At 44.4% G+C, this 18622-nt stretch overlaps 1 protein-coding gene across 1 annotated transcript; it reads left to right on the forward strand.

Annotated features, from left to right (window-relative positions):
• Window positions 1–437: 437 nt before the first annotated feature.
• On the forward strand, window positions 438–12655 carry LOC310798633 (uncharacterized protein). Its single transcript, XM_083661175.1, has 5 exons — window positions 438–541; window positions 1206–1332; window positions 6154–6191; window positions 6566–6609; window positions 12416–12655. Exons 1-5 carry the CDS (start codon window positions 484–486, stop codon window positions 12572–12574), a joined length of 426 nt encoding a protein of 141 aa, XP_083517301.1. The 5' UTR covers window positions 438–483; the 3' UTR covers window positions 12575–12655.
• The last annotated feature ends 5967 nt before the right edge of the window (window positions 12656–18622 follow it).

An 18622-nucleotide genomic window follows, 5' to 3' on the forward strand; every position in this document is an offset into this window, starting at 1 on the left:
TCATGCACAATGACCTGGAAGGTACTGATACTACTCAGTCTACCTTTAGACCGTTGCTAAGGAACACCGGGCCTTATCCCAGCCTATCTAAACTTTGTATATGCCTCTGTGTGGACACAGGGGTTTTTAAATGATCTAACACATCATGTAACACAACATTTTTATATTTTTGTATTGGTAAATAACCTATAAGTTGTTATTTTTTTTAATAGTTATCTAACAGTGTATCTCATTAATTATATTGCTTTGATTACAATATTATAAATGTGTGTTTCAGATGGACCAGAGAGTGTTAAAATCACAGGTCCAAGTGAAAATCAAATAGAAGAGGGACAGACCTTAGAGTTAACCTGCTCTGCTGACTCCATACCAACTCCTAATTACACCTGGATGCTGAACGAGACAAAGATAGAAGGAAACTCTGCTGTGTTCACTAAACCAGTGACTGAGTTTTCAGACAGTGGACGTTACACCTGTCAAGCCATGAATGATGTTACTGAGAAAACATCAACATCTGGCACCTATATTTTGTCTGTAAAAGGTAAAGTTAAGTTGTTTGGTGACTGCAAAATTGAATTTGTATGGGCATGTTTGATCTTTCAAGCTAGTGTTCATTTTAGATTATTATTGATACTCCGGAATATCATGATAGATGTATATATCTCTAAATAATACAGGCCTCCACAAGCTTTTCCCTGATTATGACTTGTTTGGATAGTCAGGGCAGCCGTGTGTTTTAAAGAGAACCTTCGTGGTGCACTACACTGCTTAAGTGCCCTTGAGCAAAGCATTGAACTGTGTCAGAGGCTCTGACCTCTTGTATAAATGTAATCATAACATTCTTGTAATAAATGTTGCACTGCCATACAAACTGCTCAATAGCTGTTTGATTGATCTTTGAGATATGATCAGGCAAGGGTGACTTGGACCCAAAGGTTAGGTTACGCTGCCACCACAGCACCCTGATACAGTATTTAACACTTCATGTAACAGACTGGACTAAACTGTCTGTGGTGTCTAGTTTATTAAGAAAGCAACATGCAGGGCTTCTGTGATACTCAAATCGTGACTCAGGGCAAATCATTATTATTGTATTTATGTTGCAAATGGTTTGTGAAAACTAAGACAAGTTCTAATTCCTTTTTCCTAAATGTTGTAATGTTCTTTTATCCTCTTCTCGTGTGTTTTATTTCATACCTCCCCAGCGGTAGGCACCATCATTGTACGCTCCAAGGGTCTTTCACCTGGAGCCATCGCTGGGATAACCATTGCAGTTCTCATAGTTGTCTTTGGGCTTGTTGGTGGCGGAGTGTACTATATGCATAAAAATGGGTAAGTTGTAAAATAGTTTCATATAGTATCAGCTACTACAGCTAGCAATTTCATATATATATATATATATATATATATATGTATATATATATATATATATATATATATATATATATATATATATATATATATATATATATATATATATAAAACTGCAAAAAATGTATGTTCAACAATTGGTCACTTGCCTATTTGACCCATATTTGCTTTCAGCATAACTCTAATCCTGACACTAGTTCTAAACCTATATCATTATCATTACCCAGACATTGAATATCTAAAGAATAATTTTTCACATTACTGTATAACACAGTAGACTTTTGAATGCCACATTACAGTCACTTGATAGTAACTTGAGTGTCAGCATTGGACTATTCAAAGTGTGACAGTTATTTTAAGTATAGAAATATGACGAGGCCACCTATGATACAGCACCTTTTATTTTGCTGTTTCTTACTCATCTATTTATGATATCCCATTGGTTAGACTTGTATTAATGATCCTCGAGTCCTGTCCTGCAGTATGTCCCACCCCAAGATCCTGTTTCAACAGGAACCACATTATCCTGTCCTGCAGTATGTCCCACCCCAAGATCCTGTTTCAACAGGAACCACATTAACCTAAGAAGCAAGTTACCCACAAAGAAAGCCATGTCATTGTGACTTCAACATCTTGTTATGTGAAGACCTCACAATTTAACCCATTGATACCTGATGCAGCATTTGTGTGTGTATCCCGAACCGCGTTAATACGGTTCACGGTCTTAAAGGGATACGCACACAAATGAGGGATATACACGCAAATGCTGCATCAGGTATCAATGGGTTAACTTACAGTAGTTGACGGTTACTTGCTTCTATCCTTGAGGGCCAATTACTGGATACCCCTTGGTGTTTATGAACACATAACATTGTTGGATAAGGGGTCAAACTGAAAACCTCAAATGGAAAGCTTACATTTTGAGGATTTTCACCTGAAAGCAATGTTTTTCAGATTCACTTAACCCATTGATACCTGATGCAGCATTTGTGTGTGTATCCCTTTAAGACCGTGAACCGCGTTAACGTGGTTCGCGGTCTTAAAGGGATACACACACAAATGGGGGATATACACACAAATGCTGCATCAGGTATCAATGGGTTAAAGCACACAGCACACGGTTTTGTGACATATGAAACAGATTCATATATAAGACATGTTTTCCAGGTGTTAATATGAACAGGCAAGAAGACTAAATAGAGTTCAATCAGGAGAGGCCAGTTGGTAGGATTAGACAAACTTTATTTAGCAATCGGCGTGCATGGCAAATGCTTTGGCGCTTGACTCCATTGGCCAGTGGCGCTGGCGCTTGACTCCATTGGCCAGTGGCGCTGCTCTTGAGGCAGAGGAGGGCGCCTGCATGGGCTAGGAGATCCCCCCCCCCGTGGGGGATCAGGAGTCAAGACTCGTTGGTGGTGGACTGGGGAGGTGGGTGGGGCAAAACAACGCTTCGGGGCCGGCTTCAAGGGAGATGGACTGCCGTGGGCTGCTGCTGCTATGGTCGGCCAGAGAGAGAGAGGTGACGTAGGACCCTTGCTATATATATGAGGATTAACTGACGTCATGTTTGACGTCATAGCAGACGTCATACTAGGATTTTTTGACCACGTTGAGATCGGATTACGCGTGAGTGGCCTTCTGCTTGAACTATGGTCTGGAGACCTCACTTCAATCAGGAGAGGCCAGTTGGTAGGATTAGACAAACTTTATTTAGCAATCGGCGTGCATGGCAAATGCTTTGGCGCTTGACTCCATTGGCCAGTGGCGCTGCTCTTGAGGCAGAGGAGGGCGCCTGCATGGGCTAGGAGATCCCCCAAAAGGAAGATCTGATTACCGGAGGTTAATTGAGATCTGCAGGCGCCAGTAGTTGATTGCACTATTCCGGCCTTCGACCTTTTTAGCGGCTTACAGCTATTTGCGGCTGGCGCTCCCAACTCGGTCGGGCCTTCGATCTTGCTTTTCCTGCCTTCGACCTTTTTAGCGACTTACAGCTATTTGCGGCTGGCGCTCCCAACTCGGTCGGGCACCTCGTGATAGCGCTTCCCAGCTTAGCCTACCTGGCCGCCTTGGCGCTTCACGATTGTACTTTTCCTGCCTTCGACCTTTTTAGCGACTTACAGCTATTTGCGGCTGGCGCTCCCAACTCGGTCGGGCACGTGATAGCGCTTCCCAGCTTAGCCTACCTGGCCGCCTTGGCGCTTCACGATTGTACTTTTCCTGCCTTCGACCTTTTTAGCGACTTACAGCTATTTGCGGCTGGCGCTCCCAACTCGGTCGGGCACCTCGCGATAGCGCTTCCCAGCTTAGCCTACCTGGCCGCCTTGGCGCTTCGCGATTGTACTTTTCCGGCCTTCGACCTTTTAGCGGCTAACGGCTATTTGCGGCCGGCGCTCCTAACTCGGTCGGGCCTTCGATCTTGGTACATTAGAGTTTAGCTTGGCGCTTCCCGGCTTGGCCTACTTGGCTGCCTTGGCGCGACTACCCTGACTTTTTTGCTCTCTCTTTTGGGGGATCTCCTAGCCCATGCAGGCGCCCTCCTCTGCCTCAAGAGCAGCGCCACGGGCCAATGGAGTCAAGCGCCAAAGCATTTGCCATGCATGCCGATTGCTAAATAAAGTTTGTCTAATCCTACCAACTGGCCTCTCCTGATTGAAGTGAGGTCTCCAGACCATAGTTCAAGCAGAAGGCCACTCACGCGTAATCCGATCTCAACGTGGTCAAAAATCCTAGTATGACGTCTGCTATGACGTCAAACATGACGTCAGTTAATCCTCATATATATAGCAAGGGTTCTACGTCACCTCTCTCTCTCTGGCCGATCATAGCAGCAGCAGCCCACGGCAGTCCATCTCCCTTGAAGCCGGCCTCCGAAGCGTTGTTTTGCCCCACCCACCTCCCCAGTCCACCACCAACGAGTCTTGACTCCCGATCCCCCACGGGGGGGGGGATCTCCTAGCCCATGCAGGCGCCCTCCTCTGCCTCAAGAGCAGCGCCACGGGCCAATGGAGTCAAGGCGCTTGACTCCATCAGGAGTCAAGACTCGTTGGTGGTGGACTGGGGAGGTGGGTGGGGCAAAACAACGCTTCGGGGCCGGCTTCAAGGGAGATGGACTGCCGTGGGCTGCTGCTGCTATGGTCGGCCAGAGAGAGAGAGGTGACGTAGGACCCTTGCTATATATATGAGGATTAACTGACGTCATGTTTGACGTCATAGCAGACGTCATACTAGGATTTTTTGACCACGTTGAGATCGGATTACGCGTGAGTGGCCTTCTGCTTGAACTATGGTCTGGAGACCTCACTTCAATCAGGAGAGGCCAGTTGGTAGGATTAGACAAACTTTATTTAGCAATCGGCGTGCATGGCAAATGCTTTGGCGCTTGACTCCATTGGCCAGTGGCGCTGCTCTTGAGGCAGAGGAGGGCGCCTGCATGGGCTAGGTTTTACTGCCGAGTGCGACTTTCTGCTTGACTGCATGTAACGTTAAACTTTTATCGTCCATGAATTCCTGGGAGTGCTTATTCTTTTCGTGAATGGATTATTTTACGTCGCTGGATTTGGAAGGGAAGCAAATTGCACTACATTTCAGCTGTTGCCGCCAGAATGAACCGTTCGCCCCATGGACCTTTCGGTCTGCCCAGAGTGCCCGAGATGCCACGGCGCTCCGGCTTCAGCGCTTCTCCAAGCCGGTTCCCGTCAATCACCGTGAATCTGCCCGGCGGCCTGGGGGTCAGTGCGACCAGGAAGTACGTGGCGTCTCGCGGCGGCCCCGCGGCCTCCATTTCCCCAGCGGCTCCCGGCTCTGGGGGCGGCTGCCTCTACTGGTCTTCGCCCGCGGCCTCTCGCACGTCCGCGCCGATCGGCCTCTCCCTCCGGCACGCTCGCACGCGTTCTTGGGCGTCCGCGGAGCGGCGCTTCGTCTTCTGCTCTCCTACCGGGGCCGTCGTAGTGGCGCGCGGGGGGCTATGTTGGCAGCCTGTGGTCCGGTCGCTTCGCCAACGTCTTCGTCAGGCACCTCGGAAGGCAAGTACGCTCCGTGGCCGGTCCGGGACAGGGGACCGATGACTGAACTCGACATGCCAGGAATGGGAATATCCACGGGTAGAGAAGGCTTGTGGGTGCTGATTCGGTCTGCGGATCTGGTGCAAAACAACGCTTCGGGGCCGGCTTCAAGGGAGATGGACTGCCGTGGGCTGCTGCTGCTATGGTCGGCCAGAGAGAGAGAGGTGACGTAGGACCCTTGCTATATATATGAGGATTAACTGACGTCATGTTTGACGTCATAGCAGACGTCATACTAGGATTTTTTGACCACGTTGAGATCGGATTACGCGTGAGTGGCCTTCTGCTTGAACTATGGTCTGGAGACCTCACTTGTGTTTATTTCAAGCCCCATTGTTCTATTGTTGCATCAGACACACAAGGTGAGTTACAACTTTGCAGAATACGAGAGGACTGATATGGAACTTCATTTAGGTGATTGGCCAGCAGCTGAAAAGAGGGAAAGCGTGGGAGACATTGATTGGACAGGGATAAACGGGAACGTGCGTATTTATGAATGGCTGATGTAACCTGAACAGGGCGTTGCTGCAGGGAAGAGAGAGAGATGAATGGAAAGGAACAATGGATTAGTGAATGGGATGGTTAATCAGACTTTGACTAGAGAAGTATTGAAAACAGTCTAAGACATTATTTTCAATTAGCACATGGGAAAATGTCCCATACTGCCTGTGTAATATGACATTTACTGTACATAGCAATGACTCATTACTTCTCCAAACAGAAAACTGCCAAAGAAAACACCTATGGGCACCACTTCTGGTAAGTCTTCTGTGAGCATGTAGTGACAGAGCGTGTGCGTGTGTGTGTGTGTGTGTGTGTGTGTGTGTGTGTGTGTGTGTGTGTGTTTGTGTGTGTCTGTGTGTGTGTGTGTGTGTGTGTGTGTGTGTGTGTGTGTGTGTGTGTGTGTGTGTGCGTGTGTGTGGCTGTGTGTGTGTGTGTGTGTGTGTGAGAGAGAGAGAGAGAGAGAGAGTGAGCGAGCGAGAGAGCAAGAAATTAAAAGAGAGAGGGGGGAAGAGTGTGTGTGCATGCATGCCTGCATAGCGGTGTTGCCCATGCATTAATGCAGCACTGTGTGCGCTCAGAATTGGAGTACCTGTCTATGCATTCTTTAAGTTTGATGTATTTTGATGCAGGTAACAGCCATGCCCGTGACAACACAGCACATGGAGGAGACGAGGTAAAAACATATATTCTTAATGTCATAAAGCCATATCTACCGAAATTAAGTTCACTCTCTGTCCAAGTGTATGGGTAAACTATATTCAGAGGTGGAAAGTACTCAACTGCAAGTACTCAAGTACTAAGTAGTTTTTTGAGGATTTGTACTTTTAAAGTATTTTTCTAATGCTATACAGTACTTTTACTTTTACTCTTACTCGAGTAATTGAAACGATAGAAATTCTACTTGAGTCATTCACTGAGTAAATGAGTAAATTCCCAACTGCCATCGGCCCAATATCCCCCCCCCCCCCCCCCATCCCAGCCAGCTCAACAACAGGCCCGACCCCCCCCCCCCCTCCCATCATATGTCACTTTAAAGATGTTGGACTGTACTTTTTGATTTTTTGGTTTGATTTGTCTTATTTTTTTCTTTGACGCTGCATAGCCTACTTACTAGTCAAATTCCTCGTATGTAATCCGATCCACGAAATGATCCCCATTGTCACATTTCAATCATGAGAGACCATGATCGGCACATGGCATGGCAACTCATTCTTTGGCGTAATGACTCCGTGGTAAGATGCCCCTCTTCTTGTGGTGAGAGGGGACGGTATCTGCTCAGTCTAGGATAGAGAATCCCCCACGTATAGGGAATTCTTCAGGGGTCAAGACAGCTTCAGGGGATACGATCAGCCCAGGTACAGCAACCACTGAGGTTAATCAGGGAGGGAGGAGGATGACACGCATGGCTATAATGTATGTACTGCCACGTCATAGCCTCAGCAGCAATGTCATAACCGATGTCATATTGACAGGGGCTGATTGGCTATTGAGGATGGGGCTGATGAGTCAGGCACCCGTTCTACTGTGAATCACCTCATTCAATGGAAAGGAATTGCTTCAAAATGTCCCCATTCGATGGGGTGGAGTTGTACAATCTCTACAACCCAGTTTCTACAGATTACTTGCAAAACCTCATTTAACCCATTGATACCGGCGCGCCTTCTCTAGAGTAGCCCTCTAAACCTACTGCACGTTTGTAAACAGCCCCTGTAAACCGGCCTTTTTCGGAGAAGTTGCCAGAGCGGTCGGCGTTCACTAAAACCTTCATATCTCAGGCTCTATAGCACATATAAACATAAAATAAAAAGCATTTGAGAGCTTAACCCTTTGGCTTTTCGTATTATATTTGCCCTAATGTTAATTTTTTTTTTTTTTTTTTTTTAACCCCCAAAAATAAAAATAAAGATTCTAACGCATTTTAAGAAATGTTAATCAAGATTACGGCAAATGTAACCCTTCCAAATATAAAGCCACGGGTTTAAGCTGACAAATGCTTTTTATTTCATGTTGATAGCTACTATAGAAGCTGAGGAAATAGGTTTTGTTGAACCCTTGACAATTACTGCAGCCTAACGTTAACGTTAAAACATTAGCGACCTCCGTTTTGCAGTCGTCTTGAAATACGGCAAATTCGCCAAAAGTCACTCACCCAATGAGCCTTGGCTAGCGTGTCAACAGTCACATCATAATCTGGGTGTGGAATCTTCTTATTCATTGATGTCTTCGTCCTCAAAGTAAGTTATACTCCGTTCAGTTCATCACTTAGCGTTAGCATTCACTTAGCTTACTGTCTGAAACGCGGCCATGCAGAATTGCCACCGTGCAGAACGTGCAGTAAAACCTTGAGGCTATTGCAGATTGGAACATGAGATAAATAAATCTGAAATTAGGTCAGCAGCATTAATTTCATCATTAAAGTTTAATGGGAAGTATTGCTGGACCGGCGCTTCCTTGATTTGGTGTGTAGTTCGAGCTTTGAAAAACTGTCCACAAGGTCGAGGCAACAATAAAATAAAAAACTACAAAACCCACAATGCATTTCACCTCCGCCACGTCTATTTCAGCAAATCATGATGCATTTAATCGGTCACATGTCTTGAAACAACGATATACACGTACTACGCGTCTGCGTCGCAGCCGGCATGAAAGGTAAAATGACACGCCCGTTGCCGTCGGTGTTAAAGGGATATACACGCAAATGCTGCATCCGGTATCAATGGGTTAATGGGTAGGATTCGGGGGTTGTACAGATTACTTGCAAAACCTCATTTAATGGATAGGATTCTCCATTGGCTCTTCTCTCAACCACCCTGCCCACCTCTGCAGGCATGGGGAGGGTCTGCTTGGACCCCTGTGTCCTTAGGTTTAGGCATGGGGGATGGGAGAGGTTAGGTTTAGGGGTGGGAGAGGTTAGGTTTAGGCATGGGGGGTGGGAGAGGTTAGGTTTAGGGTTAGGGGTGGGAGAGGTTAGGTTTAGGCATGGGGGGTGGGAGAGGTTAGGGTTAGGGGTGGGATAGGTTAGGTTTAGGCATGGGGGATGGGAGAGGTTAGGTTTAGGGATGGGGGGTGGGAGAGGTTAGGGTTAGGGGTGGGAGAGGTTAGGTTTAGGCATGGGGGATGGGAGAGGTTAGGTTTAGGGTTAGTGGTGGGAGAGGTTAGGTTTAGGCATGGGGGTGGGAGAGGTTAGGGGGTGGGAGAGGTTAGGGTCTGGGTTAGGATTAGGCATGGGGCATGGGAGAGGCTTGCAGACCCCCCGAAGCGACCCCAGGACCTCCACAGGGTCCTGCGGCCCACCCAGGCCTCGGAGACCCCAGGTTTATCCATTGAATGGGGTTTTGCAAGTAATCTCTACAACCCAGAGAAACTGGCTTGTAGAGATTGTACAACTCCACCCCAGAGAATGGGGACATTTTGAAGCAATTCCTTTCCATTGAATGAGGTGATTCATAGTGAGTCAGGAGACACACGGCATAACGGACGTCACACTGCCAGGAGACACACGTCATAACGGACGTCACACTTGGCTTACACTTGACTTATGCTGAGAGCTGATGACTATTGTGCTATGAGGTAACATGACTGGTCCTCATCTTGAAACTAGGTCCAGAGACCAACATTAGTTCAGAAATTTCAGTTTCATTTTTGACACTGCCGATAGCTGTAGCAAAATGGATGTATGTGATACGGAGAGAATCGCCAAACTGAGCATCCCTGGCTGCATCTGAACGAGCTGCATATAGTGATATATAGTGTATGTATATATATATATATATATATATATATATATATATATATATAAACATATGATAGGATTTGTCAGTACTCTTTCCACCTCTGACTGATTATATTCCTAAGTGTGTTTACATGTGTGCCTGCATGTGCAACATGACATCATTCTCAACCATTTCGGGGGAATTTACCCCACCCTAACCCCGCCCCCAGGCTAAGCCAGCATCTATTGTGGGCGTTCCTAGAGCCTGTATGGGCGTTCCCAGACATGTGGACTGTCTCTATTTCCCACCTCATTTGCCTCACAGTGCACTGTCAAGCAAAAACAACAACAACAACAACAACAACAACAACAACAACAACAACAATAACAACAACAGTAGCAGACTTTGTTTATTATTGGCTGTATATTATCCAGGCATGTCAGCAAATCTCATGTAAACAAGTCAGCACTTGACACAAACTTCGACCAAATAATTTCAAGTCATTATTAAATAATATTTCAAATAATTGTTGAGGCTGGATAGACGCATCCAGTTGTTGAGCCATCCTGGGGTTTCTCTATAATACATTTCACTTTCTGAGCAGCACTTTGATAGAAATAAGATAAAAAGAAAGTAAATTCAATTGATGTTAAATGTGAGTTCTCTTATACTCCATGAGCAGGTTTACAGCCCTGTGTGAACACAGAGAGGATACTTCCTCCAGTCCACCGGGTTTATCACGGGGTTGTGTTTACTCTAATGGTCAACACATCAGACTTTGTACCAGGAAGTTTGAGCCACTGCACTGCTTAAAGCAACAACCTTCACTGACAATGTAAATGTGTCTCACGATCCAGGCAGCAACTTGATCCAGCTCCTCATGTTAATCATTACACTGCTTCTATTCAAGCCAGTTATTTCACTGGCAACACGTTTTTTTCCCCTCCAGAAAATCAGATATTGTCATATTAGAATAAATGTATTCATCATTTTGAAATTGAAATGAGATTTTCTCAAACTTTGCCAGAGGTCTTTATATAATAATAATAACTTTAAATTTCACACCAAATTTACACTCGAGACTATAAGGGGTGTCACGATACACTCAGTTCACGATACGATATGATACACGATATTGGGTTCACGATAACGATACGATACGATATTTTAACAATATTTTTTTGCAATCGATTTGTAAGTTGAGGGGGCATCCTCCACGCTAATTTGAGTCATTTCACCATTTTCATCCATCCGTGTCTGTAACGTCCCTCGTCTGTTCAAACAAAGCAATGAAAAGGAGAGCGAGCATGCAATCAGATGCAGATCAGTGCCACCGTGTTCAGCTTCTTTTTCTCGCGATATGAGATTTCATCTCAACGATACATATTGTCACGTTTTGATGTCGCGATATATTGTGGGACGATATATTGTGACATCCCTACTCGAGACAAATCTCCAATATCCCCTCCCTCCTCTTAATAATAATAATAATAATAATACATTTATTTTATATAGCGCTTCTCAAGAACTCAAAGTCGCTTTACAGAATACATGGGTCAAACATAAAACATAACAGAGACAGACATAAAACACGGACAAACAACAAAAACAAAGGAGGGGGGGGGGGGGTTGCGGGGGGGGGGGGGGGGGGGGGGGGGGGGGGTTGGCCACAGCAACCAGAGAGCAGCGGCAGCCAAACGCGCCAGCGTTCACTCAACCGGAGCAGGGCCAACCTCTGAACATAAAACATAACAGAGACAGACATATAACACAGACAAACAACAAAAAGAAAGGAAGGAGAGGGTAGGACTGTGCGTGCATGTCCATGTATGTGGGCCCAAGAGTCATTGGAGTTATAGTTATAGTCATAAAGAGTTATATAGAGCAGGGTGGATGGAGTGGGCCTCAGGCTGCAGAGCAGGATGGATGGAGTGGGCCCCAGCCCCAGGCCACAGCTAGCAGAGCAGGATGGTGAAAGCCCCAGACCACAGCTAGCAGCGCTGGATGGTGAAAGCCCCAGGCCACAGCTAGCAGAGCAGGATGGTGAAAGCCCCAGGCCACAGCTAGCAGAGCAGGATGGTGGAGGCCCCAAGCCACAGCTAGCAGAGCAGGGTTGGTGGATGGTGGAGGCCCCAGGCGACAGCTAGCAGAGCAGGGTTGGTGGATGGTGAAAAGCCCCAGGCCACAGCTAGCAGAGCAGGGTTGGTGGATGGTGAAAAGCCCCAGGCCACAGCTAGCAGAGCTGGATGGTGGATGGTGAAAAGCCCCAGGCCACAGCTAGCAGAGCAGGGTTGGTGGATGGTGAAAAGCCCCAGGCCACAGCTAGCAGAGCAGGGTTGGTGGATGGTGAAAAGACCCAAGCCACAGCTAGCAGAGCAGGGTTGGTGGATGGTGAAAAGCCCCAGGCCACAGCTAGCAGAGCTGGATGGTGGATGGTAAAAGCCCAGGCCCAGGCTGAAGCTAGCAGATGATGGTCTGCAGCCTACTACAGGCTTAGGCTGGATCCAGTGCAGCAGAAAGAGTAGGCCGGGGGAAGAGAGAATCTACCAAAATATCAAGGATTACAAACACCATCCATAGCTTTTGGTTGTTTGTCAGTTGCTGTTGCAATAAAAGTCAGGTAGTGCAACAAGTTAAAACTTGCACAAATTAAAAACATAGAATAATGGTTTCAAAAGGTTGGAGAGTCAGGAGCCCAGGACACATGCTGTCTCACTCTCACCTTCCCTCCCTCGTCTTGTCTTGTCTTGTCTCTTCTCATCCCAGGAGACGAACTATGCCGACGTCCATTTCCAGAGGAAGGATGGTGGGATAGTCCAGCTAGGGGCCACCCCTCCTTCCTATGATGCCCACATGCAGAAGAGGCCTGCCCCTCAGCCCGACGACAACGTCGCCAGCATCTACGCTCAGGTCCGCAAGAACTGACCACACTGGATATCATGGATCACCTGTTCAGGTCAGCGTTGAGCCACAATCTGCACTCCCCCCTCAGTTCCTTCAATTACGAATTGGAGGTTAGCCAGTCCAAGCACTTTAGCAGTTGTTAACAATCAACCAGCGCCGGCAGTAAATGTGATATCATAACTTTTTTTTGTATTTGATACTGCCATGATTGTGACTATGTGACTGTGACCATGCCAAATGGAACCAAAAAGTCCACGACATTGTCCTATTAATGTGCCTATACACTGTAGCCTACATAGGCTGCAGGGATACTCAACTTGCTTTGCCCGGGGGCCACTTTCGTGAAATGATAGAAGGCCAGGGGCCAGTTAATAAACAAACAATATACATTTTTCTGTAGCGGATTGTAGGTTTTTGGGGTGTCAGCCGGAGTTTAGGCTGACAATGTTGTGCACACCGGATAGTTAGTTAGGTTAAGTACATACATAAGTGCCTGGGTAGCGAGCAGACGGCGGTATTTGACAATTTAGCAGCTAAATCATAGATTATTGAAAGATATGCCATATTCCAGACTGAAATGCTATAACAGAAGTGGAGTATTGGTCAGAATGACATGAACATTTGGACACTTATTCAGCGGGTATCTTGCATGTTGCTTTCAGGAGAGGTGCACTGTGATTTTTTTTTCTTTCAATTCCATTGCGGGCCACACGGGGCGAACGCGGGCCGCATGTGGCCCGCGGGCCCCAAGTTGAGTATCACTGGGCTACAGTATATAGCTTTCTGGCTGTACTGTATAATATCATGAAAATGAAATGTGCAAATATGTGAGTGTCATTTTCCTCATTATGTGATTAATTTGTTTGCTGGAGCATAATGTCTGACTGCGGTCTGTTGTCGTGCTTTAATTTTACGCACGTTTTTTTTCCATTTATACAGTATTGTTTTAGCATTGATATTCTATTACTATAGATGATTCACCGCAGGCTCTGCCAATTCTAACAAATGGCCGCTGCGACTTTCCCAAAGGGTCACGTGGTCACCTCTCCCCTGAAGTGTTGTGAGAGGACTGTGCCTGGTGACGCGGGGTTAGTGCTGATGACCTAGCAAGCTAACTTGAAATAGAGATCGTGGGTTCCCAAACTCCACACAAACCAAACAAATATGCAAATTAGCAGAAAAATTGGTTGAGATATAGAATACCTGGCTGGCAACATTGGGCTGTGAAAAAGAGGGAGATTCTCTGGGGTATCAGTGAATGGCTTATCCTCAATGTATTACCTTTTTCAACTGAAAATAATGTCCCCAAAGGAAAAACGTTTCCAGTCCGTTCATCTCACTCCAATCATTTTTATTGCAGTAAAATGGGATTGTCAAGCAAGACAGACTAACCCAACACGATCATAAAAATGTTGCATGCATTTCATAATTTGTATGACAAATATATTGCCACACAAAATATTGCGATACTATGCGGTATCGATTTCCCCACCATGCGTCACTCGTCACTGCCTCTGGCTTGGCTTTACCACGACACATATCCTGCAAATCGGGAGATTAGCGAGATAAATTACCAATCGGGAGCACAGCGGGAGAAAGGGTTAAAAATTGGGACACTCCTACATAAATTGAGAGTGTTGGCAGGGTATGCATATAGCCATTTTAAGCTCCATCTCGGACACCATCTTGAAAATGACCCCTTTCCTGAATGTTCCTTGCGGTAGACTTTTAGTATGTTATTGAACATGCCCAATGGTGACAGAATCCATTGAAAAACCTTTTGTATCAATTTGTTCTCAGGTGTTGTTGTGTCTTCACTCCCCTCCTCACACATATTTACTAGTCTTAAAGGAACACTCTGCCCATTTTCAACCAGCTTTGTATCATTAGAACATCAGTAGTATATCAGAAAACTGTAAACTGTTTTGAAGTCTGTCATTTAATTTGACAGTTATTGAGTGTTAAAGTCCACACTAACTCAAATGAATAACTCATTAACTCAATCAACTCTCAATAACTGTCAAACTAGATGAATGACTTCAAAACCGTTTACAGTTTGAGAGTTGATTTGAGTTAATGAGTTATTCATTTGAGTTAGTGTGGACCAGTGATGTCACTGGTCCACACTTTAACACTCAATAACTGTCAAATGAAATGACAGACTTCAAAACCGTTTACAGTTTTCTGATATACTACTGATGTTCTAATGATACAAAGATGGTTGAAAATGGGCGGAGTGTTCCTTTAAAGGATGTATTATAAATTATTTTAGGCAGCAAACTTCAGGTCGCAACTATCTAATGTGAGCTATATGACAATCCACTGTATGTAAATTGAGATGTTGATGTAAATGTAAGAAATATGTTTCTTAATATAATGTGTATTAGTGTTTTATTGAATCAGACTGTAAACCCACGAGTTGGGACTTGTATAAGCTGATGTGTTCCCATTTTGAGAGAATGTATTATTACTTAACCAGTAAGCGTGTGAAGGAAAATAATGAGAAGGCATGTCTGTCTCCCTGTGAGAACTCCTCAGTATGTGTGAGTGTTTGTCCTATAGTGAATTATAACCCATATATTTAAACTAGTTCTCTTCCCCCAGTTAGTTATTACTAAAGGTCAAACCACCTGCGAGCTATTCATACACTTGCATCCAAAGAAATTGTAAGGAAATATTGATCCTAACCACAGGCCTGGTTGTCCCTATAGTTCTGATCCTCATCTCCTAATTGTATTTTGCATTATAAGTTTAGCAGTATCGCACTATCTCCATGCTGTATTTTGTGACTGCAATTTACTGTAATCTTCCTTTAATCTCTGGTCTGTCATCCGCCCGACATAATGAATTTGTGATCGATGTTTATCAGGAGGCCTTTTGAACCCAGGAATGTCTGCAATATAATGATTCATTTTGGACGTGTTGCTTTTGCCAAAGAGATTGATAAAAGCTTTCAGAGACGAATAAATATATTTTACTGTAAATAAAGTTTTTGGGCTGTAATGCATGTCCCACCTTTGTGAAATACATACACACATTATGACCTATGGCATTAACCCATTGATACCTGATGCAGCATTTGGGTGTATATCCCTCATTTGTGTGCGTATGCCTTTAAGACCGTGAACCGCGCTAACGTGGTTCGCGGTCTTAAAGGGATACACACACAAATGCTGCATCAGGTATCAATGGGTTAAGAAGGTTACAGAATGGTTTCTGTTTATCTGATATAATACAAAGTGCTTTTTATATTATATTTACAATGCTTACAGTAAATACCGTAAAGGGAGTGGAAATTTTATAGAGGAAGTGATCATCAAGATAGGACGGGCATATACGGTAAATATGTGACAATAAAATAGACCTGTTGGGTTCACACAGGGCATCCGTGATATCATGTTATCATCTTGCTGATATCTGCCATCTCTTTGATAGAGAGATGGAGAATTCATGACCTCCCTGTTGGTAGTTGAAAGAGTTAAAAGTTGTGTAACAGCTGTGTAAGTAACATGTCATTACAGCATATGTTTTAGACTAGCAGAAGAGGATACAGGGGAATTACGTGGTTGCCTCACCCCTGTAGGAACGGATATTGCAGTGCTACTGTACATTTCAACACTATGTGTTCACCAGGTTAGGTTAGCTTCCTCTTCTTATTTGCCCATAGGCTAAGTCCATGCAAACTGATGAAGGCTAACTTCGATTTGATTTGATCTATTCATGAAGAATTTTAACATTATTTCTATAGTGATCCACCTTGTGTATAGATCGTAAGATGGGTTGGCAAAATCCATTCGGCTTTAGCAATAGGGTTAGGGTTAGTAATTGTTAGTTATGTATCTAATAAAACCCTAAAAACCTAGGAACAACAAGTTGAAGGGGAAGTGTATTTGAAGGCAATATATATGCTTAATATAATTTCAATGAAAAAGTTGAACTAAACTCATTACAGTATTTCCCTTTTCAGTAACTGCCACGACTGACAGTAAATAGTGCACAGTTATTGCCGTTTTCTTTATTCACAGAGCAAACATAACAAAAAAAAACACATTGAATGAAACAATTGAGAGCTAACAGGACTAGGAGGCAAATTGTATGCTAAATCCAATTCCAGGAATAGCACCGTACGCTTGCATTACAGCCATAAATTCAAAGTATGGGCATGGCTGTATAAGATTAACAATATGGCAATATGGGGCATTGGAAGAACTGGGAGTATTATGGTCTGGAGAGCTCATATCTAGTGTGAATTAATCCTGTCCTCTGTTGCCGTTTGTTTGTTTCTTCCTCTGCCTTCTGAATGTTGAATTCATGAATTCATGTCGTGACAGTGACACTACATTTTGGATTTGGGTTTGGTCCCCTTTGCACTATTTCTTGTGTTATTTAGAGATGATTAACACATCAAAACTGTAGCTTTTTGTCTTGGTAACAGTGATAAGAGGTGAGTCACCCTTTACTGCCTGTGTGAGCCTTGCTCATAACCCCCCCCACGCACACACACACACACACACACACACACACACACACACACACACACACTGCATTGACCTGCCCTATGAGAAGTGAATGACTCAAATCTTAACGCAGCAATGACGAAATAAACTAATGTAGAAAAATATCCCTTGTGACATGTCATAGAGGAAAGAAATGGTGGAATATTAAATAATATCAAAACAATGAATAAACCATTTTATAAACCAATGATTGTTAGACTCAAAATGATTGATGTCCAGTCAGTTTTTAAAGTTTCAAAAATTAACTTAATTAATTAACCAAATCAGACTGACCATACTTCTGCAAAACCTCTACAACTGCACCATCAAATAATGTTATGGAAATGCCTTTTTGGAACGATCTTTGGCATCCTGCCCAAAATAATGCGGTCTGATGTGAAGATTATTCAAAATTGCACTAAAATGTCCTATAATCGGAGGATTTTTCACACCACTGTTGGATCACATTATTATTATGAGATGTGCTGGTTTGGTGTTGAAGGTGTGATCTCGTAGACAAACCGTTGGGAGTGATTTGACTGATCCCCCGAAGGGTTCATACCATGTTCATACAGAGCAGTGCTGCATTCCTTACACAGCTGTCAGTATTACTAATTTCTAGAGAATGTTGCTCAGTAATGATGAACGCATCATAGGTTGAGGCCACGTCTCGTCATAGACGCTGGTTTAGCTGGCTCAGCCTGGCTGGGGGCGTGGTCAGGGTGGGGTAAAAACCCCCGTTCTATCCATTCAGCAAAGTTCGAATTTAGCTGATAGCCCAGCCCAGGCTGACACGATCGGGGATTTAACCACCGCAGTAAACGCACATCTGAGCAGACATCTTGTGTTCTGCTCTAGAACCCCCAAACCTGTAGTTTAGAGCCGCAGCACCGTCTTTTGGTGAGTCAGCCCATGAGATATATGGGCGGGTTTTTTTCCCCCCAGACATGCGGACTGTCTCTATACAGCCTCCCTAAAATAGGCTGTGCTTATCTGGAAGAGGAGGGAACCGGGTGTTGATTAACTACTGCAGGATAGAGTTGTGTGGGAATAAGGTGAGGGACACAGTGCCACCTAGTGTTTCATGCAATGTTCTTACAAAATGTAAAGAAGAAAATGGTGTGAATTCAACAACTCTGTTTTCTCTTCAATTGATTTGAGAAGGTGGTCCTCAGAAATGTTTTAACAATCAGGAGTGGGCCTTGACTTACAGAAGGTTGAGCTCCCCTGCTGTAGAGGATGAAACGCTTATTGTTGCTGACCCCATGACCTTAGCGCCACCCGCAGGCCAAATTTTCACTCTCATAACCGAAGAACCATAGTTTGGAAAAGCACACAAAAGAAGAAATTTTACTCAAAAACATTACATTATTGTGGCACTGGCACTTGAGTAAAGTATTAAATAGAAATATGAAAAGGGGGCCTTAGAAATAAATAAATAAATTGTTTTATTTAAAATCAGTATGTATGTATCTATCTATCTATCTATCTATCTATCTGTGTGTGTGTGTGTGTGTGTGTGTGTGTGTGTGTGTGTGTGTGTGTGTGTGTGTGTGTGTGTGTGTGTGTGTGT

This window comes from Poromitra crassiceps (genome assembly GCF_964638095.1).
Source record: "Poromitra crassiceps genome assembly, chromosome: 26".
NCBI classification, from domain to species: domain Eukaryota; kingdom Metazoa; phylum Chordata; class Actinopteri; order Beryciformes; family Melamphaidae; genus Poromitra; species Poromitra crassiceps.